This window comes from Tachyglossus aculeatus, chromosome 12 (assembly GCF_015852505.1).
Source record: "Tachyglossus aculeatus isolate mTacAcu1 chromosome 12, mTacAcu1.pri, whole genome shotgun sequence".
In the NCBI taxonomy this organism is placed as follows: domain Eukaryota; kingdom Metazoa; phylum Chordata; class Mammalia; order Monotremata; family Tachyglossidae; genus Tachyglossus; species Tachyglossus aculeatus.
In genome coordinates, this window is record NC_052077.1 from 18,592,866 (window position 1) to 18,618,336 (window position 25,471).

Consider the following 25,471-nt stretch of genomic DNA (forward strand, 5'->3'; position numbering starts at 1 on the left):
AAAACTTATGCACACACACATCTGAAACTGACAATGAGATATGATGTCCCTCAGCACCTTGGTATTGAGAATTCAAGACTGAGAACCTGCATGAAAGAACTGATTATGATGCCCGTGGCTTGCACAGTGCCACTCACACTCTCCCAAGTGCTTAGTACAGTGCTCTGTGGCAGTAAATGCTCAGCATATTCCATTGATTGATGTCTTGCGGTACAGAGTGAGACAAATGTAGAAAAAGGGCACAGCACACTGTGAGATGCGTGCAGAGGATTCTTTTTTTCAAGTAGAATTCACTTGCACCTAAAGTAAGTTTGCAGCACAGTATGGAAAGCTGGGCCAGACTCCGGCTCCAACAATCCTGCTGGTTTCTGTTTAGTTTTTTTAGAGGGACACTGTATTTTTGTTGTTGTTCTCTGGAGTTTTTTGGTATCTTGCTTTTCCCTTGGTTTTCATAAGACAAGAGGGAAAACTCCCTGCCTTTACTAAACCAGCCTATTCATTCATTCAGTGGTATTTACTGAGCCCTTACTGTGGGCAGAGCCCTGTATTCAGTGCGTGAGAGAGTACAACAATATTGAATTCAAACAATGGAGGAGGACCCAGTGTTGAGGTCCTGGAGTAATTCTGTTCTGAGACCTACTGCACTCATTCTCCCTACCAGCCAGTGTTTTACACACAGTAATTGCTCAATAAATGCTATAGATTAACTGAACCAAAGGACAACTCTGGCTCTTGGTAACCACTGTACTCTCCACCGCCCATATTAACCAGCTGTTTCTCAGGCATCCTTCCGGAGTCACCCCACTCCAGGAAGACCAAAGGTATTTTTTTGGTCAGAAAACTTCAATGATGGTGTAGCCTCAGCAGGTATCTTGCAGATGGGGCTCCAGATGGACTTCAGTGAGAGGTGCATAGTTAGAGCTTGCTGTGACTCAGCCATTTGGATAATCTTGCCCTGCCCACTTTCATTTAGAGCTGGAAGGCCAATAAAATGTCAGCTTTTCTGACCTTCAACATTTTATACAAATAATGTCAACTCCCATAGTTTGGTACTACTAGTTTAATAGTTTCTGTCCTGCTGCCTAGATCAGCTGGAAAGGACTTGTATCTCTGCTGAGGTAATCACTGAAGATATTTAAGGTTTGGGCCAAAAAAGACCCATTTACTTCCTTGGGCTCCTCTGGCTGGGGGAATTTCTGCTTTGGTCCCATCCTTGCACAGAGAAGACATGGCTGGCGATATCAAAATAAGGCATGGCTTTGGGTTTCAAGGTTATTAGAAAAAGGTAGAATTTATTTGATATGGACCAGTTATGTGGGACATAAGGTGTTACAATGCAGTATCAACTGGGAGTAAAATAAACAACAATTATTTTAAATCAATGAAAATACTGAGAACTCTTGAGAGCAGCCCCTTTGACTATTAACTGATCTTTACAGTCAAGAGTTTCCAGTGACACAGGAGACATCTTTTGTTACAGATTTATAAAATCTCCAAATTCATTATAAACCACATCAGAATCTTTGATCCATCGTCATGACACAACATTTGGTATTTAGCATAAATACAAACTAGAATGTAACTAGACTGAGGTGTGTTTAAAAGGGGAAGATATTTTAAAGTTAATGGCACCACTATCCTTTAAAAAAAAAGCTAAAAATTAGAAGATTTACATTATCACTGGGCAGAAGAATCAAACTAGCAAACACAGAGAAGCAGGTCCAGGTGACAAAATTTGCTTTTCCCCCAATGCAATTTCATTAAATAAACTTCATTTTCATAAAAAAAATTTAGGCACAAAGGAATGAATGAAAAAGTTTTAACGGACTATTAAGGTAACAATATTTTAGGAACTTACTACATTTCTTTGGGAAGAAGTTACAGTATTTCAATTTTGTTTTTATGTCCATTTCCAAACAATATGCAATATTTGTATGAAAGCACTTACTAAGATATACATTATAGTAAATAGGGCTGAAGACCAGTCCTAGAAACAAAATATAGACAATTTCTAAAAGCAAAATTAAAATTGAGTCATTCCATCTGAGGTTGAATTTAGATCCATGAACACACCAATGCCAGGTGTTTGACTCAATAGGAGAGGTAGATCAGTTGGAAAAAATAAAAGCCATGAATCAAATGCCTGGGAGAAGCTATAGTGTTTGGGGGCTGGGATTTGTTTTTAAGGGTAAACCCACGTGGGTTTCATTCCTCAATAACTCTGGAGTTGAAACCAGCTTGGAGGAACAAAACTGCTAAAAACTACAAATATGCCTTGTTTCCCTGCCATCTGGGTTTTTAAAGCACTGGGGGAAAAGTCACAATAAATGGACAAGAAGATTATATTAATGTGCTGGGGAAAAAATAACAGAGGGTTTCTGTTTGGGAGAGAAAATTCTGCTTCTAATCTTAGGTGCTTCACGGGGCAACAGAAGCAAGTACCCCAAAGCCTGCTATGCAAGACTTCCAGATTTCCTCTTCTCAAGTCTCTGAGAGCAACTAAGAGGGCTTCCTATCAGAGTTGAAAAAGCCCCAAATGGTGGCTTTCTTCCCTGATGGTTCTTTGAAGCCTATTGCCCCCTCCCCAGTCCTCACCATCCCCTCTAAAATCCCTATTCCCTTCTCACCACCAATCTCAAAATGAAGTTGGCACCTCTGTTTACAATGTCTTCATGTTGTATAGTACTCTCCCAAACAGTACAGTACTCTGCACATAATAAGTGCTCAACAATACTACAGATTGACTGATTTATAGCCGTCTCCTGATGAGTCTTTTTGAGGGGTCTGATTTATGTCTAAATTCACACACATAAGTACATGTGCTCATATACTGATTAAACATTTAACAGAAAAAGAAGCTCAGGAAAGGGAAATAGCCTTTTAGAAAAATTCAACTATGACTAACAGTTTCTTCTGCAGACTAAGCACTTACAAATTCAGATTCTTTTTCCAGGAATAATCACTGTAGAAGTAAACCAACTGTCTGTGGGAACTTACTGCTTATGAATGGGGTATTCCCATTCAGAATCAAAATGGCACGGCCATACATTAAACCAAAGATAAAAGGCATACGGACAGGAATTGGGGAATGCATGAAGTTTAGGAATTTTTTAAAAAAATTCATAGTTGCATTAATTCGTCAGCACACCTGTAACAGCATTTTCCACGTTAGTGTTTGAATCTACTTCAACATAATTTTCTTCCTCTTGTCACTTTCAGTGCAGTCAGAGCCTCAGAGTCTGCAGGGAAAGCCAAATCAATCCATGAATGTATAAAAATTTGGACACCCATTCTGGGTTACTCAGTTTTGCTGTCTTTTGGATAAGCAGCAATGTTCTAGTTAAGTACTTATTTTTCTTTACTTCTGGCTATGCAGAATATATTTATGTAACATTTGCATACATCCTTGATCTCTGCCCCATCATACACAGAAGAGAACAATAAAAGTTAATTTTCAAACAAAGGTACAAACAATTGTGAAATGTGCCAAGAAAAAATTGCCTTGAGAAAATCTGTGTTCAAAGCTCTCAACTACAAGAATATAAAAGACTGTGTTATGGGGTCAACTCTTTCTGTAAAAAAAAAAAAAAGTCTATTATGAATGTGCAGTTAGCTGGACTTTTTATTTTTGCTACTGCTATTCAGAGTGTTGTGGTAACCTGGTGTTTTGATACCTGGTGTTTGAACCTGATTGCTCTAAATTTGGGTGTATTGTGTTAGTAAATGGAAAAGGAGAAATAATGAAGGAACTAGGAAAAGAATGAGCTGAATAATTTGTTCAAATCTCAGTATCAAACTTTTCCCCCTCAATGACAATACACTTCATAACCCAACCATCAGTTCATTTGTGTAAAGAAACTTACAATGCACTTTATATGATAAAACCATATTACCATGCACAACTTTTTTCTTGAGAAACATCTCTTTTTAAAAAATGTCTGGATGACTATTGATAAATACAAATGATTTATGCTTTTTCAGCTTTTAAACAATGAATGGTCCCAAGCTGAGAAAACAGAAATAACACAGAAAGGGGCATGTCACATTTAAAGGATGAGGCAAAATATCAGAGAAAACAACATTATTATGAATAAAGCTTTAGAAATAATTGTCCTAGAACTAGCCAGCCGAAGGGTATTCTCTTGGTCCCTTTGACCTTTTTGAAACAGTGTCTACTTGGAGGCTAGAATAGCAAGAGAGATGGTGAAGGGAAACCATATTTTGCTTGTTGTTGAATAATATGTCTCTTCACTCCATTAGAAAAATAAAAATTAACTTCAAAATACTGTACAACCGCCGGCAGTATCCAACAAAGTTGGTTTTGGAAACAGTGTGCTTGCCAAATGCATATTAAGGCACTTAAACAGGTAGATTTTTTCTTATAAAAAATAAAATATGCATTGAAGCAACATTCACAAATACAAGTCTTCTGAATTGTTTGTGTGTACAGTATTGTACATATATACATTGACTGTAAAAGGATCATTTCCAGTGTTATACAGTCGGTCTTGTCAACTTCACTCCCTAGAGAAAGAAAGACATTCAGTTCAAAAGTTGCCAGGTAAATACTAATATACATTTAGTAAAGTTACGCACACAATCTTTTAAAAAAGCCCCATGATCTCAAAATGCACCAATAATTAGCTTTAATTTTGCTACCAAAGTTAATATATATTGTGTGTGTGTGTGTGTGTGTGTGTGTGTGTGTGTGTGTAAATCCACTATACTGGATTTTTTGCCTTTTGAGGCATTTTTCAAGATATAGCATGGTGACAATTTATTCAATCTCTGCCACACAGACAGGTTCTGTTTAGGTAACATATTTGGACGTATGAATCACCAATTAAGTTGTTCTTCATTCTGATCAAGCAATCAATGGTATTTACTGAGCACTTACTGAGAGAAGAGCACTGTCCTAAGTGTTTGGGAGAGTACAATACTGTAGGTAGATGTGATCCTTGCCCTCAAGGGACTTGAAGACTAGTGGGAGCTCACTATATTATGATACTAGTATTTATTTGGAAGCAGGTCTCCCTCAACAAATCACAGAGTAACAGATTGACCTATAAGTCTTTGATGAGGGAAGCCTTAAAATGCTTTCCTTAATCTTGTTTCTGGATCTCTTGGTAAAATGGCAGTACATAACTCGCTTGGGAGGCAGCACTCCGGTTGTAAGGAGTCATAATTTACCAAAGGATAAGTTAACAGTCTGGATGACAATTCATTTCTGAAAGACAAGTTAGTTACTCTTCTCTCCACGGCAGAATTGGTTTCATTTTTTATCTCAGGAGGCTACTAAGGGCTGAGATATTTTAAAACAGAAAGATGAATTAGCCAAACCAAGGTCAGACCACAAGTCAGTGGGTGAGCTGGGGTGGAGAACCAGAATTCCTTAAATCTCCCTTTTCCTGCCATCATCACTAGCTCAAGTCTTGCTTTTGTCGGAATAATCTTTAATCTCCGTAGGGTGATCAATGTGGTTAATTCATTTCTGTGGCTAAACACTTAAAAATAGAAAGCATCTTTTCGATTAAAGGAATTGAGGGAGAGGAAAAATATAAATGCAACTGAGACTTTTTTTAAAAAAAATACTTGTCACAGTGATGGGGCCCTTTTTCATGGATGAGGCAGTTCTCTGAGATCTTGGGGTGGGGGAGTGTCTCACTTTTCAAGTGATGGCCTCATGCATACCTGCTCACTTCCATTTTAGCACAGGCAGCTGACAAAAATGACTGTAAGCACTCGGGCAAACGAGTTTGGTTATAGGGAGAAAATGACTCCTAAAGAAGGGCTTCATTTTATTGGACCCCTCAGCTCCCTATTTTCTTTCCAAGTTAATGAACCAACCAAAGCAAGTTTATAACAACTGTTCTGCAAATCAGAATCGCTGTGAAAAGGGAAAACATTGCTTAATTATATTTTATCATTAACAAAATTGTAATCCAACCTCCATGGTTTATTTTATCCTGTCCAGTGGTAAAACAAGTAGAATAAATCACCCATTTCTAGTCTGAAAAGAAATAGTTGTAGATAGGCAGATTTTACATAAATTGGATCTGGAAAGTCAGAGACAAAACATTAATTTCAAAGGCTACCCCTTTGTTGTAGTGACTTTTAGTCAGTCAATAGTATTTGAGTGCTTACTATGTGCAGAGCACTCTACTAAGTGCTGGGGAGAGTACCATATAACAGACACATTCTCTGCCCACACTGAGCTGACAGTTTAATATGTGAAATATCAACAATCACCCAAATACAAATGGTTTCATTACATTTCTTTCCAGAAGTTGATGCGCATGGGAGAAACGAGAAATGCTAGCATAAAGTACAAAAATCAAGGTCTAGTCAATAGCATGCCAATATTATTTTTAATCTAGCACAAATCCTTTCCTGCATTCTAGCCATATCATTCTTACCTTCTGTCTTGAAACCATCCACGACTTTATTGTGGGTACTAACACGCTGCCCAGAAGAATCTGAGCTGGATGATAGATGAGTAAGGGCACAGATATTAGGGAGAGATGTGCATGGCCTGCAAACACTATCTTCAGCATTGGAATTCCTGATGAAAAAAACCAAAACAGATAACACTGATTCAATTTCTGTTTCAAAATCATTTTCTAAATCAGTGATCAGAACAGAGAATAGTCTCCCCGAACTCCCACCACCCTTGCAGGATTGTATGCTCCCTGAAGGCAGGGATCATATCTCCTAAACTCTATTATATTCTCCCAAGTACTTAGCACAGTGCTGTACACCAAGTATTCCACCAATACCGTTGATGGCCGGATTGAAATATTTGCATTTCCTTTACATTTCAACTTCAGAAAAGAAAACATTATTCGAGGAGTTCTTCTCTGGAAGTGGTCTTGGAATTTGGGAATAGAAAGCTCTGAGGAACTGGTATCCTCTCCTGCTCTGCCGTCCTGTGGTGCACTACCTATTGTGCTGGGAGTGGCTGCCTGTGGCCGAGGCTGCGTGCTTCTCTGAGCTGGTTGGCTTGTATCTATGGCAACAGCTTGCCATTCCCTATGGCCTGACAAGGCTGCCCACCTCAGGGCCTACAGGGCTACTTTCAATTCACCAGCACATGGAACTTGCACTCCTCAGCATGAACGGGGTTTTGGCGCTGCTGTCTCACTAAATGCGGCTCTTGGGCAGCACCACCAGTGCACCCAGGGGCAGAGAGCTTTGCCCGTCCAGAAAGAAGTGGTGGGACTGGAAGAGGGAGCTATAGCTTCCCCCATTTCCTGCCACTGCCACCACGGAGCCCGCGGTCTAGCAGTTCTGGCTGCCCACCTCCACTCGTTCTTCAGCCTCTATTTGGGGCTCCTTAATCATTTCTGGGGTTTCTCTGCTGCTCCTCGTTCTCGCCTGTCCCGCCATCGACCCCCGGCCCACGTCATCCCCCGGGCCTGGAATGCCCTCCCTCTGCCCCTCCGCCAAGCCAGCTCTCTTCCTCCCTTCAAGGCCCTGCTGAGAGCTCACCTCCTCCAGGAGGCCTTCCCAGACTGAGCCCCTTCCTTCCTCTCCCCCTCGTCCCCCTCTCCATCCCATCTTACCTCCTTCCCTTCCCCACAGCACCTGTATATATGTATATATGGTTGTACATATTTATTACTCTATTTATTTTACTTGTACATTTCTATCCTATTTATTTTATTTTGTTGGTATGTTTGGTTTTGTTCTCTGCCTCCCCCTTTTAGACTGTGAGCCCACTGTTGGGTAGGGACTGTCTCTATGTGTTGCCAATTTGTACTTCCCAAGCGCTTAGTACAGTGCTCTGCACATAGTAAGTGCTCAATAAATATGATTGATTGATTGAATGGAATCAGGGCAGGGGCTCCCTGCCAGCTCAGACTGGCTCAGCTGCCACCTTTTCCTTTCCTTCTCCAGGCACACCTCTCTCCTTCCTTGGCTTGCCAGCCCAAGGAACCCAGGTGCTTTCAGTTTCTCGGCTCAGGTGCCCACAGAGAGGGTAGAAGGTCAGAGCTGTGAGCCCCTGATTAGAGCTTGGTATAACAAACAGTGGGGCCAGTGGAGGAAGGAGGAGGGAGGGGATTGATTTCCCTGCAATGATCGGGCATAACATCAGGCAGGGATCCTAGGCTACATCATGAATTAGTTCATTGTGTCTTCCTGGACTTTACCCGTGTGGTTGTTCAGAACTGGAGGTTTTTCTGTGTCTTCCTGGTATATCATGGAACATAGGCTCTCAAAATCAGTTGTCTCAGTAGGCCATGTTATGAGTGAACTTGAGTAATTTGTAATTACAGTGACTTCACTGAGGTGTGAAAATAGGTGGGGAACGGAACTCTGATTTTTGAACATTCTCTCTGCTTCCCATACTACTGAAATACACTATGGATTAAGGTATTTGTTAAGTGCTTACTCTGTGCCAGGCACTGCACTAAGCGCTGCTGTGGATACAATCAAATTGGGTTGGACACAGTCCCTGTCCCATGTGGGGCTCGCAGTCTCAATCTCCATTCTACAGATGAGGTAACTGAGGCACAGAGATGTTAAGTGACTTGCCCTAGTTCACACAGCAGAAAAGTGGCAGAACCAAGATAGAACCCATGACCTTCTGACTCCCAGGACCAATGCTCTATCCACTAAGCCACACTGCTTCACTATAGATGGTGTCATGGGTGTATATTTCAAAACAGTGCTCTGCAACTGTCATCCTTTGATGACAGCGCTCAATAAATACGATTGAATGAATGAATGGGACCTGCAGCAAACATTTTCCTCTAGTGTAAATACCACTGCTGCTGCTGTGTGGTCTAGTGGATGAAACCTGGGAGTCAGAAGGACCTGGGCTCTAGTAACAGCTCTGCCACTTGTCTGCTGTGTTACCTTGGGCAAGCCACTTCACTTTTCTGGGCCTCAATTACCTCATCTGTAAAATGGGGACTGACTGTGAGCCCCATTTGGCACATGGACTGTGTCTAATCTGATTAATTATTTCTACCCCAGTGCTTAGAACAGCGCCTGGCACACAGTAAGTGCTGAACAAATACCATAAAAAGCAAACAAAAAGTGCTCTTACTGTTTATTTAATATCTGTGTCCCCCTAGGCTGTAAACTAGGGGCAAGGATCATGTCTGCTATGTTGTATTTTCCCAAGTGTGTAGTTCAGTGCTCTGTACAAAGTAAACTCTCACTTTGGGCAGGTTACTTCACTTCTCTGGGCCTCAGTTTCCTCACCTGTGGGGATTAAGACCATGAGGCCCGTGTGGGTCAGGGACTGTGTCCAACCTAGCTCTCTTATATCTATCCCAGTGCTTAGTACAGTGCCTGGCACTTAGTGAGTGCTTAACAAATGCTTAAAACACATCTGGAAGTCCTGGGGCAGGAAGGCAGATGTTGTTTTGTTTTGTCGTCTGTCTCCCCCTTCTAGACTGTGAGCCTGTTGTTGGGTGGGGATTGTCTATCTGTTGCCAAGTTGTACTTTCCAATCACTTAGTACAGTGCTCTGCACACAGTAGGCGCTCAATAAATACGATTGAATGAATGAATGAAAATCCTGTACTGAGGACCTGCAGCAAACCCTTTCCTCTAGTTTAGATCTCAAGGAGTTTAGGTATTGCCAATCAGTTTTTTTATTGCTTGGTTTCACGCTCTAGATTGTTCTATAAAAGTCTCTGTTTTTCAGGTGAATAGCTTGAGTAGTTGACACTTCCTGTTTTGCTTTGTTTCGGTTCCCCGGAGAACAGCTTCTGAAAAGGGCCTAATCTTCTAAACAATAACTAGTGCTTTTGGAGAACACAAATAGCTTTCATTATTACACAACAAGGGAAGCACCCTGCTTGTTCAGTTATTTTTACCTTTTCATAAATTTCAAACCTTTATGCAAAATATTTCACAGCTTTTTTTCCCCACAACATAGCATTCATCATAAACTCCACCACCAAGAAATCCTCGACAAGAAAAGCTTTGATAGTGGATGCTCAAATATTTCTTCCAGCTTTGCCTTTCCAAACTTGTAATATGTGCTATTTCTCTTTAACACATGTTTATTTAAAAAAAAAATAAATTCAGAAGAGGCACTACATACTTTGGACCTGAAAGGTGAAAGGCAGTAAGACCAACAGAAGGGGAGAAAGAATGCTACCATTCCTGATATATAGATTCATCATGGCTCAGACTGTAAGCAGTTTGAGATTTAAAGGTAGTTGAGAATCAATCAGCATGGCTTAGTGGAAAGAGCGTGGGCTCGGGAGTCAGAGGTTGTGGATTCTAATTCTGGCTCTGCCACATCAGCTGTGTGACCTTGGACAAGTCACTTAACTTCTCTATGCCTCAGTTATCTTATCTGTAAAATGAGGATTAAGACTGAGCCCCACATGGGACAACTTGATTACCTTTTATCTACCCTGGGGTTTACAACAGTGCTTGGCACATAGTAAGTGCTTAATGAATACCATCATTATTATTTATTGAGTGCTTACTCTTACAATACAGAGTGGGAAACATTAATATACAAAAATTATGTATATGTATGCAAGTGCTGTGGGGTGAATTTCAGGTGCTTAAAGGGTACAAGTCCATGTGCACAGATGATAGAGAAGGCATCAGAAAGAACGGGCTTAATCAGGGGAGGCCTCTTGGAGAAGACAAGACCTAAATAAGGCTTTGAAGGTGAGCAGTGATAATAATAATAATAAGAAGAAGAATTGTAGTATTTGTTAAGCACTTACTATAGGCCAGCACTGACACAAGATCATCAATCCCACATAGGGTTCAAAGTCTAAGCAGGAGGGAGAACACATACTGAATTCCCACAGCTAGAACTAGGTGAAAACTAATGAGAAACAGAAGAGTGTGGGAAAAGAGAGAGGACTGAATTAAATAAACATGAAAAATAGCTCTGAGCTCAAGTATGGTATGATTACTTAAGCAAGACTGCCCTGATGTTGAATTTCCATCTCTAGACTATAGTCCCATCTTGGCTAGGAATCCAAGCTCACCACCAACCTACAGTATGTTTTATGGCAAATTCCATTTCCCTAAAAAGTGGATTTCAAATGGAAGCAGTGATTTGAAACCAAAGTTCATTAAATGTGGTGCTTTAACCAGAATAGTTACATGAATGGAAGAAGGTCACTTGTATCTTGTAGAAAGAAAGTAAAATGTGGGTGGAAAGGGAAAAGAAGGATCTTGGTATCTTTATTCACGTCTATTGGTTCCATTTTTGAGAACACTGTCATATCATTATTAATTTTGATGCAATATAATACTGAAGCTACACGAACACAGCAATGGCATCACTCTAATAAAAATCTTTTAACTATGAATTTTGCTGTTATGACCCTAGTCCTGTTCACCTACAACCTGGACAACACTCTTTTTGATCTCAGTACCCCTTCCTTCTAATCAATCTAAAATACTACTGGAAAATATCTTTTTCCTGTGCTGCTATGACCTAGTCCTCCCTTTCCTGAAAGCTTTCCATTGGCTGCTCATTAGAATGATCCCCCTTAGATTGGCCAAATAAGTTTTTGGGGCAAGTTCAGGGCTGGAAATCAATCAATCAATGGTATTGAGTGCTTACTATGTGCAGAGCACTACACTAAGCCCCTGGAAGAGTACAATACAGTTGATAGACATGATATCTGCCCACAGGGAACTTGTGGACTAGTGGGGAGACAGGCATTAAAATATGCTACAGATAGGAGAAATGGCAGAGTATAAGGATACATACATAAGTACTGCGAGGACGGAATAAATATCAAAGTACTTAAGGGTATAGATCCAAGTGCATACGTGATGCAAAACAGAGGATGAACAGGGGAAGAGAGAGTTTATTCAAGGAAGGCCTTTTGTAGGAGATGTAATTTTAGTAAAGCTTTGAAAGTGGGGAGAGTGGTGGACTGTTGGGAAATGAAGGGGGAAGGAGTTCCACGCCAGAGGGAGGATGTGGGCAAGGGGTCAGAGGCTAGACAGGCAAAATTGAGCTATAATGAGTAGGTTACAGGTGAAAAGGGTATAAGATGGGTTGTAGGAGGAGATCAGTCAGGTATGGTAGGAGGGGGAGTGCTGATTGAGTGCCTTAAAGCCAATGGTAAGGAGTTGTTTTGATGTGGAGGTGAACTGACAAACATTGGAGGTTTTTGAGGAATGGTGAGATGTGGACCAAGTGGTTTTTCAGAAAAATGATCCGGGCAGATAGTGAAGTATAGACTGGAGAGGGGAGGGACTGGAGGCAGGAAAGTAAGCGAGGAGGCTAATGCAGTATTCAAGGCAGGATATAAGTGCTTTAATCAGTATTGTAGCAGTTTGGATGGAGAGGAATGGGTGGATTCTAGAGATATTTATTGTGAAGGTACAACTGTCAGGATTTGGTGGCAGACAATATGAGGGTTGAATGAAAGATGACTCAGGAAGATAGAGATGTTATCTTCTGCAATGGGAAAGTCAGGGGAGGACAGGGTTTGGTTGGGAAAATGAGGAGTTCTGTTTGGACATGTTATGTTTATGGTGTCAGGGGGATATCCAAGTAAAGACGTCCTGAAGGAGATTGCAGAGGAGAGATGTTGGGGTTGGAGAGGTATACTTGGGAGTGGTCCACTTAGAGATGGTGTTGGAGCTGTGAAAAGTAGAGTCCTCCGAGGGATTGGGTATAGATGGAGAATAGAAGGGGTCCCAGAATTGAGCTCTGAGGAACTCCCATAGTTAGAATCAGGTTCTAGTCCTGTCTTTGCCATTCACTGCTTGACCACAGGAAAGTCAATTAACCTCTCACTGAACTTTAATTTCCCCTTCTGAAAAATGGGAACAGCAGTACCTTTCCTCACTTCCTTTGAAGTCAAATGAAGTAAGATACAACAGATGCATGGTATTCAACTTGCTACCACTTAAGCATTACTGCCCATCTACTTTGATCCCCTCTACATTCAATCTGCTTCTTTTTCTAGCCCCATGGACTTTCTTTCCTGCCCTCTATCACTGACTTCCAACATACACCTCCTGCTTCTAATTCCCCAGATGACTGCTTTCCTCTCTGGATTCCATGTCAAAGAATTAACATTAAATGATGGCAGACAGCAATTTTGGCACATGTGTAGAATGAAAAACTCCCATTCATTTGCTGCCTAGAAAAACAGTTCAAGAGGGCCGAGACTGTGATTAGGACACTGAGCAGTCAGTCACCTCTGAGCACTCTGATGGAATGCTCTGAACTCATAATTGTTTTTGCTCTGCCTTGGCTCACCTTGTTCCTTCTTTATTTTCAATTTGGGGGCATTTCTTTCTTTCTTCCATTCCTCCCTCCATCTCCAAGTCTTCTTTCATATCTGTTCCTACCCGCATTTTAGCAGAGCTCCTACTCAGAGCATTTTCACTTATTTCATGGAGCCACAACTGGAGCTGGCACAGAAAGAAGAGAAGAGGGACCAGTTTTTTTTTCCCCCCTTATTCTCATGATTGTCTCCAATTTTCATTGCTCCATATTGCCATTCCTTTAGGGGAAGTGGAAGTTGATGCCTCTAGCTAGTGCATCCCTATTAGTGCATGTAGCCCAGCAGGAAAGACCATAGATAAAAAAAATAATAATGATAATAATAGTAATTTTGGTATTTAAGTGCCAGGCATTGTTCTAAGCACTGGGGTAGATACAAGATCATTGGGTTGGACACAGCCTCTGTCCCACATAGGGCTCAGAATTTAAATCCCCACTTCACAGATGAGGGGACTGAGGCACAGAGAAGTGAGGTGACTAGCCCAAGGTCACACAGCAGGCAAGTGGCCGAGCAGGGATTAAAACGCATGTCCTTTTGACTCTCAGGCCTGTATTCTATTTTGTAGGCCGTGCTGCTTCTCTTGAGTGTTTGTGAATCTGGGACGAGCCATCTGGGTTTGCCTCATTGACTTTTCAGCTCACAAGTCAGACACTTGGTCAAGCCTGATCCCAAAGGAGCCTGTACCATCTCAGAAACTCAATCCCATTTCATTTCACTGCCCTCACCCTGCCTGCTTCTCTACTCCAAATGACCCAACTGATCTCTCCCTCTTTACTGGTTCATATTTTTTTAGACTTTAATATCCCAAGCCAAGTGACCAATGGTATTTACTGAGCCCCACATGGAACATAGACTGTGTCCAACCTGATTTGCTTGAATCTATCCCAGCGCTTAGTACAGTGCTTGGCACACAGTAAGCATTTAAGTACCATAAAAACAAGCAACAAAAAAACACTTCTGTTGGAAAGACCAGGCCACCTTTAGCAAACTGTAAAGATAGAAATAATAAAAACCTTACAATCCTTAAAGTGTTTTTTTTTAAAGAACACTTAAATGATAGGGTTCTTTTCATCAAGCAATCATCGCAGTAATATAAATGAAGCAAATTAATTTTAATGTTCCAAGGTACTGATGCTGTGTCATCATGGCTGACAGGATCCAAATGCCAACTAGATGGCATTTGACTTTATGGAAGTGAACACTATGCCCACATTTACAATTTTACAGGGACTTTAAGCTGTCATGCTGAAAAATGTTGATAAAACATTAATCAAAAAATGCCTCTAATATAATGCATTGTCTGAAAGATGTTAGAAGGCATATATTGTAAATGGATTCTTTTTCTGACTAAAGTAATTTCTACCAAAAGCATTTTCCCACTGCTACTCAAGTACACAGTGTGGGTAGATAAAGAGCACTTTCTCAGCGCATTACTACCTGATCCAAACACTTGGGAAATCACTAATGTACAGCATGCCATATTTCCATGTCACACATGACATATTTGTCTAAAATTATCCAACAGAGTTTGACAATGCAGCATATTCCATAAGCAGAGCTTTCAACTGACATCTGCCAAGTAGGAAACATCAAGGAAGAGCTTTCTTCTTCTAACAAGCAAGAGTTTTCTTTTATCTTATGTCTCAAATACGATTGAATGAATGTCCATGATGGAAAGGATAGAACATTAAGTACCATAACACAGATATTTATGTTTATTTGATGTTTTCCGCATACACAAGCTCCCATCAAGGCAGCATGTCACACTGCACCATTTATAACTTTCTACTGGATACAGTTGAGAGAGAATTTGGAACATTTTTTTCATTTATTAGGTGGACTTTTATTTCCACCTCAGAAGAGTAGGTCTGGAGATACTAATCTACTTTCACAACTCTTTCATTTGCAAAACAAGAGAGATGGGACTTTCTCTTGCTCTTCTCTCCCTCTCCTCTCCCAACTCTTACCCTGTCCCAGCTCAGTTTTCTCTTCACTCAACTTCTGCATTTGCTTCTTTGCTTTGCAAGCTTTTAGGACAACACTACAGTGGCCCTGCTCAAGATATACAACTCACCTGACTCTATCGATCAGCCCCTTCTGGCCAACATTCTGGACCTACTCCTCCTCTCCTCCCAGCTGGACTGCTACAGTTATTGGAGACCCTATTGGTCTCCCTGCCTCTAGTATTTCCCCTTTCCAGTCTATCCTACAGGCTGCTGCTCTGGTCATCTTTCTAAAAGGCCATTCTGAATAGATTGCCCCTACTCAAAAATTTCTAATGGCTATTCGTTTCACTTTGCATCCAACAGGCACGCCTATCCATTAGCTTCAAGGCTCCACACCAGCTGTCTCCATTTGGTTTTTCTGAAATTTTACTCATTTACTCGCTAGTGATTATTCTGTCTCCGGCCAATTATTTATGCCATTCTCTGTTCATGGAACTTCCTCCGCCCTCAAATCTGAAAAACCATGTCTCTTCCCACCATAAAAATAATAATTATGGTACTTGTGTGCTTACTATGTGCCAAGCACTGTTTTAAGCACTGGGGTAGTTACAAGTTAATCAGGTTGGGCTCAGTCCCTGTCCCACATGGGACTCACACTCTTAATCCCCATTTTCTAGATGAGGTCACTGAGGCCCAGAGAAGTTAACCAACTTACTCAAAGTCACACAGCAGACATTTGGTGGGGTCAAGATTAGAACCCAGGTTCTTCCTACTCCCAGGCCCGTGCTCTATCAGCCCTCCTAAAAAGTCACCTCCTTCAAAGAGGTAAGTCATGAAAAATTCCTGCCTTCTTGGTTATATCATTCCATCTACCCCCCCGGCACTAATGTGTATATTTATGTATGTTTATTCTATAAATGTATCCTCTCTGCTTTTGCTTTACCAGTTGTATCAATTAATCAATAGTATTTCCTGAATGCCTACTTGCAAAAGTACCACAAAAGCAAGATGCACACCCTTTTACCTCTAAACTGTAAGCTCCTTCTGAGCAGGGAATGTGTCTACCAACTCTGTTATATTATACTTTCCCAAGTACTTAGTACAGTTCTCAGCACACAGTGAGCACTCAGCAAATGTGGCTGATTGACTGCCCTCTCAGGAGCTCACAATCTAACAGGGGAGACAGGCAGACAAAAATTCTTTACAAGTGGTGGGAGCATGAGGAAAAACAAGGGTGTAACAGGAGTAGTGGGTCTAGATAATTTGCTCTGTTCTGCTTCCATCAAGCAATCGGATGCTTAATACTGTCATTCTTCTCAATACTGTCAAGAGAAGCAGTGTGGCTCAGTGGAAAGAGCACGGGCTTTGGAGCCAGAGGTCATGGGTTCAAATCCCAGCTCTGTCAATTGTCAGCTATGTGACTTTGGGCAAGTCACTTTACTTCTCTGTGTCTGTTACCTCATCTGTAAAATGGGGATTAAGACTGTGAGCCCCCTGTGGGACAACTTGTAACCTCCCCAGTGCTTAGAACAGTGCTTTGCACATAGTAAGCGCTTAACAAATAAAATTATTATTATTATTCTTGCAGCTGCTGAGCATGGAAAAATTAGGCCCAAACAAATTAGAAATCAAAATAACAGCTACACTATTTATGAACTGTACACTGAGGATACTTTGTGTAAGAGACTTTATGTAATACTGGAGAAAACGACATAGGGCAAAACACAGAACTACAGTCACTGTAAGAATATGCAGAAAACAAATTTCCTGCATAAACTGGAAAAAATAATTGGAATGGAACATCTAATAGATGTAGCACTGGGTCTATTTTTTATTGTTACTGAGAGGGGACCATAATTTCATCACCTGGAAGAGCAAAGGACTCTTAAAACTTCACTCACCTGAATTCACAAGACTTTTCCCATTTAAATGCTTTCTCTGACATCTATTGAGCTTGTAGATTTTTTGGCCAGACTGGAACTATATTGCTTTCCTGATTTGGTTGGCATGGCAATTTACTGGTTTTATTTCATTTGTTCTTAGACAGCAGCATGTTCTAACAGATAGACCATGGGACTGGGAGTCAGAAGGACCTGGGTTCTAATGCTGGCTCTGTCACTTGTCTGTCTCGTGGCCACGGGCAAGTCACTTAACTTCTTTGGGCCTCAGTTACCTCATCTGAAAAATGGAGATTGAAACTGTACGCACTTTGTGGATCAGGGACTGAGTCCAACCTTATTGACTTGTATCTACTTCAGCACTTAACTAAGCTTGCTAATAAGCTTGCTAATTAATTGACCTTGGCAATTACTTAAATTCCATCTCCTGCTAGTAAATCCTTCTAAAGAGCCCATATTTGGCACGATTACCTCTGGATAGCCAGACCTCCACAGTGATAGTATAGTCTAGAAGGTAGTCATTGTTTCAAATGACTTGTTTCAAGTGTACTCTCCAAAGTGCTTAGTACAGTGCTCTGCACAGAGTAAGCATTTAAAAAATATGATTGATTAATGCAGGTGCTCTTTTTCAGCATCATTTACTACAGACTCTCGCACATGATCTCAGCTACCCAGGCAGCATTCTAGTTATTAAATGCATATGAAGTTCGAGGCAGGCACTCAGTAATCTGCTCTGAGAAGCAGAAGTAGTGACTGGCATGTGGTTCAAAAAGGGATCCTTCAAGCATGTGAAGAAATATTCCCTACAGAATGTTTAATTTTGCCCCAGACTTCATGCAGGAATTTAGCACAGCAAGTATAATCATAATGATGATAGTATCTGATAAGTGGTTACTATGTGCCAGGCACTGCTCTAAGTGCTGGGGTAGGTACAGGGTAATCAGGTTGTCCCACATGGGGCTCAGTCTTAATCCCCACTTTACAGATGAGGTAACTGAGGCACAGAGAAGTTAAGTGGCTTGCCCAAGGTCACGCAGCAGACAAGTGGTGGAGCCAGGATTAGAACCCATGTCCTCTGATTCCCAAGCCTGTGCTCTTTCCACTAAGCCATGCTGCTTCTCATCTATACCTTATTTCATGAGTAGGGAGTGACAGTGATAGTGTTATATCAAAATTGTGAAAGACCAAACAAAACACAATAGTAAAGAGCATTTGACGCACGAGTGTCAAAAGGGAAGGACTGCGGGAGAGCCATGGAGCACTGTGGCCTTGACATTCGAGATCTGAATCTCAGGGAGCAGTTGTATAAATACCATCATTTTATTGTAGAGGTATTTATTGAGAGTCCACTTAAAGCAACACATTGTACCAGATACTTATTGGGATAGTTGAGATTTAGATAATCAACTTTCTATAGGATTGGTTCTAATTATTTTATTTCAGTGAACCTACTTCACAGGGGAGAATAAAAGTTGTAGTCTAACTATAGTAAAAATCAATCTTTCGGGCTGGCTGATCCAATAGAATTGGAAATTTAATGTGTAGTGTTGATTGACTAAAGGTAAGATTAGACTTAGGGATAGAGGGAAGGTGATAGCGTCAGAAGCTTCATCACTATTTCATGTCTGAGGATCGATATTCATGACGGCTCATCTTTGACAATTCCATTTTGTTAAATGATTGTTGGTGGTAATGTGAGTTTTTATTTGTGTTTACGTGCTAGATTTATTAAGTTTTGAAGTCACTCCATGATCTGACTCTGCCACTTACCTGCTATGTGACTTTCGGTAAGTGACAACTTCTCTCTGCCTCAGTTTCCTCATCTGCAAAATGGGGATTCAAAACGTGTTCTTCTTCCTATTATCTTGTATCTCCCCCAGTGCTTAGTGGAGTGCTTGGCATGGAGTAAGTGCTTAACAAATACCACTGTCATTATTATTACTATTACACTACAGCTTAAAAACATCCTCACACAACTAGTTCCAAGGCAGGTTAAACACAGGGCAGACCTGCAACACAACTGTCTCTGCAAAGGTGTCCTGAGACCAGCGCATACTGTGTTTTCTCATATGTGTCACGGTTACAACATCATTAGCGCTTTCAGCTTCAGTGTAAGTGACATTCCAAAGCCTTCAGCATCCTAAGACTAAGGAACCTTTTGAGGCCGTCTAACTTCACATCTCCCCCAGGGTGACTTGTCAAGGAACCCACTGAGTATAATGTAGCTTTAAAAAGTATGTGGAATAACTTGAATTTTTTTTTGTTTTGGGGTGCTTTGATGGGGGAGAAGGAGGGACAAGGAGGAGTTGGTGTCATCATTGTTTTGGATCTGAATGCACATCTATTTTTTATTGTAACAAGGCATGGGGGCTGCTGTCATTTAAAACCTGCAATCTGGTTTTTTTTTTTTTTTAGTGTCTGATTCAATTAAGTGAACCTCAGGGAAGAGACACAACTAAATAAATAATTGGAGAGATGGAACTCTGAAATGACAATTGTTATTCATCGATCTCTGTTTCCAAGTCAGGATTGAGAGATGTAAACTTCAAGTGAATGATATCTCCTGGGTGAAATTCTTCAGTTCAAACACAGTAAACAACTGTTGTTCTCTGATGCACATTTTAGTACTGCTAGAGGCAAACTTTCTAAATATTAATAAAAACTTCACTCCTGGCAAAGGACACAGATGAGGGAAATGAGGCTGTTCTAGGTCTCTCAGATATGTTAAAGGACTAATTGAAAAACATATGCTTCAGGACAGAGGAGAGGGGATTACCTCACTTCTTGTGTAATTTCCTTTTTGGAAACACAGAGGATCTGCCATTTGGAGAAGGATAGTTGATCAAATGTAACACGAGAAATATGTAGACAGAAGTAGCATGAGCCTCTGTGGGAGGATTGTGTAAAAACCAAGAATTGCATTTTACATTCCTCTAAGGCTTAATGAAATGATATACCTAGCCTAAAATCTTCACAGGCTGACATTTGGATATAGGACTGCAATTCAGCTTTCATGAGACTCATTTTTGTTCTAATCTGTAATTTTTTGGAGATATTTCTAACCATGATAGCTTCCCATATGCAACTCATATTAAATGGGATTCTGTAATCGAAACTTGAATGGACAAACCTTTTTCCTAATCCCCTCCTTTTACATTTTTTAAATGGTACTTCTTAAGTGCTTTCTCAGTCACCCAACAGGCAAGTAGTGGAGCTGTTAGACCCCAGGTCCTCAGACTCAGACTTGTGCTCCTTCCTCTATACATGCTGCTTCTCATAGGCCTACCTATACCACACTACAAAATAGACTACATGCTGATGCCTGTTTGTCCAAACATCAGTTGGCACATGCCTTTCCATTTCTTTAAAAAAAAACCGACGAAAAAAAAACACCTTTTGAAAGCTATCCAATTCACTCTACATCAAGCAAAAACTCTTTATGCTTGGTTTCCTAGTTCGTATCCAGGCTTTCCTATCAGCTCTCTTCACCCACGTCTCCCCGGATCACATCTTTGGCTTCTTCCAAGCTCATCCTATGACAGTACCTCACCGTGGAATCCTCTCCCAAAACCTGTACAGTGTTTTCACTCAGCAGGTGCTCAGTAAACCCAATGAAATCCTCAACTCCACTGATTCTAGCAAGAAAGAAAGGTCTCTCAAGCCTCATAAACTAACATCAATCAACCCCTGGTATTTGAGTGCTTACTAGGAACGTGCTTGGGAAAGAACACTACAACAGAGTGGGTAGACACATTTCTTGCCCACAGTGATCTTACATGAGGGTCAGACTTGATAACGTGAAGTGGCTTAGGATACTCTCCACGACGTGGGTGGATGGAGAGCTTAGGGAGTCTCACAAAGATTTCTTTTCCACAATTGCAGATCACACATATAATCCCAAACAGGCATGCAAGATGTTCATCACATAGGGGCCAGACATGAGGAAGGGTGGACCGTTCAGTGCAATCTTTCATCACTACTGGAAAAAAAAAATCCAACACATGTTCTGTTGATGATAGGATATCCACCCTTCTCACCCTCCAAAATTAAATTTATGGCCCCAGATTAAATAGGCAGGCCAATATAGCCTCTCAGTGCCTCAGAGATAGATTTGTGACATGGGATTTGCTTGGTTTAGGAACTTGTTTACTCCAACAAGACAAGGAGACAGAAAAATGTCCTAATATCTCTCTTTGTGTGAGCAGTACAGAAATTAGACTTTTCAGTTACTCATATACAAAGATGCTCTTACACTGACTAGAGCAACACAATTCAAATGAGACAGTGTGTGCATTCTCCCTTTCTTTCAAACACTTAAAATCACCAAATGAATAGAAAATTTTCAACTGTAGATGTGTTTAACCTACATTTTAAATTTTCCCTGAAAATAACAAAAACAATATATATTTGCTCAAAAAAGTTACAATTTGCTTTAAGTTGACCCTAATGAACAAACAGGTACACACCTCTCTCCTGGGGAATGTTCATGTGAACGTATACGGTTAGACAGATAATTTCCCAAGAAAACAAATGGCCCATCAAATACTCTAACCTCTAAAACTCTTGAGAGGAATGGCTACATGAAATTTAGAAAGGAAATTCAAATTCCCAAGTGTTTTTAAAATGACAATCCTTTCTCAATCCAATTGATATGGCTGGCTTTTGTATCAGTGATGATCATATGAGCTTGTACCTATTTAATCTCTGCTACATGAAATATATTTTCACCATTATGTAAATAATGAGCAATGTCAAAATAAAGCACAATTTGCAAGGTGGGTATGATGCTATATGAGTCACTTAAGTGACAACCTGGAAAGGGCTCCATACTGATAAAATATAAAATTATCTTCCACATTAGACTGACACTATACATATTGTTTTAGTTGAACCACAGTGATAGCCTCTGCACTTCCTTCGGGCCTCCTCTTTCTTCCTGAATGAACTCTAGGGAATGGCAACATGTCAGGCTTTCCAGATGGATTATGTGAAGTCATAGCTCAATGTCATTTTCAATAGGAAGCCTCATAATTAAAGGTCAAATAGTCACTTCATCTGCAATCAATCAATAGAAAAAGTACTAATACTAAGTACTCATCAATCAATGGCAAATGCACTAATAAAAGCAATGAATCAAATTTCTGCACGTGTGTAGTTGCATGCACTGTGTGCATATGTGTGAAGAGTGAGCTGGAGCAAAAACAAGAAAAAATACTGAAGATGCATGTGTCATGTTGGAACGGGGCCACTCGTCTTCTTGAGGGAGATCTTAGGACTTAATTTGATAGTTTACTTAGAACAGTGAACGAGAACTGGTAGAATAAAAAATAAGTAAATAATTACAGAAGACCAACTTTATACAAAATGTTCATGATGCTAGAAATATTGATCAGATAGTGACGGTACAGGAGAAAATAAAGAAACTTAGAAAGCCTTCATCTTTCCTCTTTACCATCATCATCTGATTAATATTCCTAGCTATATAAATATTTTGTATTTCTTAAGTTTCAAAACAAGTTACTTTATCTTCTCAATAATCTTCAGTTGGTAGATGAATAGACAGGTTAATTATTTCATTTTCCCTGCCTTCTGGTAAAAGTCTTCCATTGTTCTTAAGAAAGATGCTATTACTGATACTTTCCATTTCTGACTTTTTATTGTCTCTCCATCATTTAAATGAGGGGGCTAACAGTATTGTAAAACAGGGATGTGAGACAGGCTGACTGAGGAGGCAGAAACTGGAGTGAGAGTGGAGAAGCAACATGGCTTAGTGGCAAGATCATGGGCCTGAGAATCAGAGGAACTGGGTTCTAATCTTGGCTCTGCCACTTATTTGCTGTGTGGCTTTGAGAAAGTTACTTCACTTCTCTGTGCTCCCGTTTCCTCATCTGTAAAATGGGAATTCAATACCTGTTCTCCCTCCCTGTGAGCCCCACATGGGCAGGGATTGTGTCCATGCTGATTAATTTGTAGCTAGTTACCCCAGTTGGCACATGGTAAGTACTTAACAAATACCATCATTATTAATACTTAGTGCTTGGCACACAGTGGGAGCTTAACAACTACCACAATTATTATTGTCCTCTCCTATGATCCTATCCTTGATCCCATGTCCTTGTTACACCTGGATTAAGCTGATACAATGCTAACCTTTTGATGAAAGTTGTGACATTTTGGGGGAGGAAGGTGGGGAGAAACTGGTATAATCCTTGGGGATTGCCACCCCCTACCTTTACTTCCCAGAATTTGGGTATTCTTCACATCTTGCTTTTCTTAGAATATCTATTAGAACAGTAAGAAACATAACCACTGCAACTTCAGGAGAGACAAGTCTTGTTTGGTTCAGGGTAGATATGTACTGAGTTTAGTTGGGGCTGAAAATCATAAGGTGTTCATACTCCAAGTTAAGACTGAACTAGTTTTTCTTAACAGAACCAATGAAGGGCAACCTTTTATTGGCTTATCCAAATGGACTACATATTACTGTTGTGGTGAGGGATGGAAAATGGAAAGATATACAAACCACTTGCTGCTATTGTGGTTGGAAGGGCTTTGTGACATCTGCTGGGGTAATATCACCAGAACAAGAGAGACATGTAGCAGTTGGCTTTAAAGTTTCTGAGGAAATGACACTAACCAGTTGCTTAAAAAACACTGACCTAGTTGGTGACCTGAGGGGATAATCTAGTCTTCCGTTGAGGGTGAGCAGAATGCAAAAGAAAAAGCCAGCAATACGTTTACTGTAATATTGTACTCTCCCAAGCACTTAGTACAGTACTCTGCACACAGTAAGCACTCAATAAATATGACTGACTTAATCCAATGTTTTTAGGAAAATGCCTACTTCGGGCCTAAGAGTGCCAATTATTTTGAGAAAATATGGAAAATTATGACTGATTCATTAGGAATTTAGTGAGCAGAAGCAGAAAGAAAGGACTGATGCCAATGCAATGTGTTCTAGATATCCTCTGCCTAATTAAAATCACAGCAAAATAAGAATAAGACAGAGCAGCAAAAATTTGTATTTTCTTTCTGGGCAGAAGCAATTTCCTCATGTCCTATGACGTTAAAAAGCACACTAAAAGCATTATCTTTATCTGTCCCAGTGCTTAGTGGCACTCAAAAGTGCTTAATCAATAAATCAATCATATTTATTAATAACTTATTGTGTGCAGAGCACTGTACTAAGTGCTTGGAAAAGTATGATAAATTTTATTATCATTATTATTATATCTTCTAGTTCAGTCATAGACCAGGCTAGAGCAGGCTCTAGGATATTGCAGGGTTCTACTGAACAGTAGAAATTATTTATACTTTTAGGAGCTTGTAAAATCCCCAGCTCAGTGCCATGCATAGGTGAGCCAATGCCTTGTTATACCCACACTTCAAAGATTTAGTTCAGTTACTAGGGTATGTGTAAAGTGATGAATCACTCAGCAATGCCTCAGCCCATATACAAAACTTTTGTCCCAGGTAATACCACAGAGAGAAGCTGACAAGCCTTTAAATATAGAAAAATCACACTCAAATATTATTTATAATAAGGAAAAAGTGTGGATGCATAATTGATGGTTGATGACTAAAGTAGTATAAAATAATGTCTCCTGAGAGAGCTGTTAAATTCAAATCACTAAAGCACCTAGTAGTTTGGGAGACTGTTAAGCAATATTTTTTGTTTTCGAGTAAAATTTCAAGACATGTGGGCATACTGCTCAGATTAAGCATCTTCTGACGCTAATAGAGAACTAGAGAGATCAGTCAATCAATCAATCAACCACATGAACTGAACGCTTACTATGTTAAGTTCACCTTACTAGGCACTTGGGAGAGTACTCTATTAACAGAGTTGGAAGACACGTTCCCTGCCCATTGTGATCTTACAGTCTAGAGGACTGATATAAATAAATAAATTACAGTTATATTTATAAGTGCTTTAGGGCTGAGGAAGGGCCAAATAAAGGCTGCAAATCCAAGGGCAGGGGTGATGCAAAAGGGAATGGGAGAAGAGGAAATGAGAGCTTAGTTGGGAAGGCCTCTTGCAGGAGATGTGCTTTCCATAAAGTTTTGTAGTTGGGGAGAATGATCGTCTGTTGGATATGAGGTGGGAGGGAATTGCAGGCCAGAGGCAGGATGTGGGAGAGAGGCTGGAGATGAGATAGACAAGACCGAAGTTCAGTGGGAAGGTTGGCAATGAGGAGCAAAGTGTGCAGGCTAAGTTTAGTAGGAAATCAGTTAGGTAAGTTAGGAGGGGGCAAGGTGATCGAGTGCCCTAAAGTCTATGGTAAGGAGTTGCTGCTTGATATGGTGCTGGATGAGCAACCACTGGAGGTTCTTGAGGTGATAACCCGGATCCCTTATTTTCTACATCTTACATGGAGGAACA

General features: G+C 40.5%; 1 protein-coding gene across 4 annotated transcripts in view; it reads right to left on the reverse strand.

Moving 5' to 3' along the window:
• Positions 1 to 1,269: 1,269 nt before the first annotated feature.
• The window catches only part of SLC10A7 (solute carrier family 10 member 7), a 178,102-nt gene continuing 153,900 nt past the window's right edge, over positions 1,270 to 25,471 (reverse strand). For 2 of the 4 annotated variants that reach the window (XM_038755106.1, XM_038755108.1), the window contains 2 exons: positions 6,417 to 6,562; positions 1,270 to 4,524 (listed from right to left, as the gene is read on the reverse strand). In XM_038755106.1, coding sequence (XP_038611034.1) covers positions 4,495 to 4,524; positions 6,417 to 6,562 — 176 coding nt within the window. In that variant the 3' untranslated portion in view covers positions 1,270 to 4,494. The remainder of the gene's footprint in view (positions 4,525 to 6,416; positions 6,563 to 25,471) is intronic. The other 2 variants (XR_005453411.1, XM_038755107.1) reach the window with 2 other exon arrangements.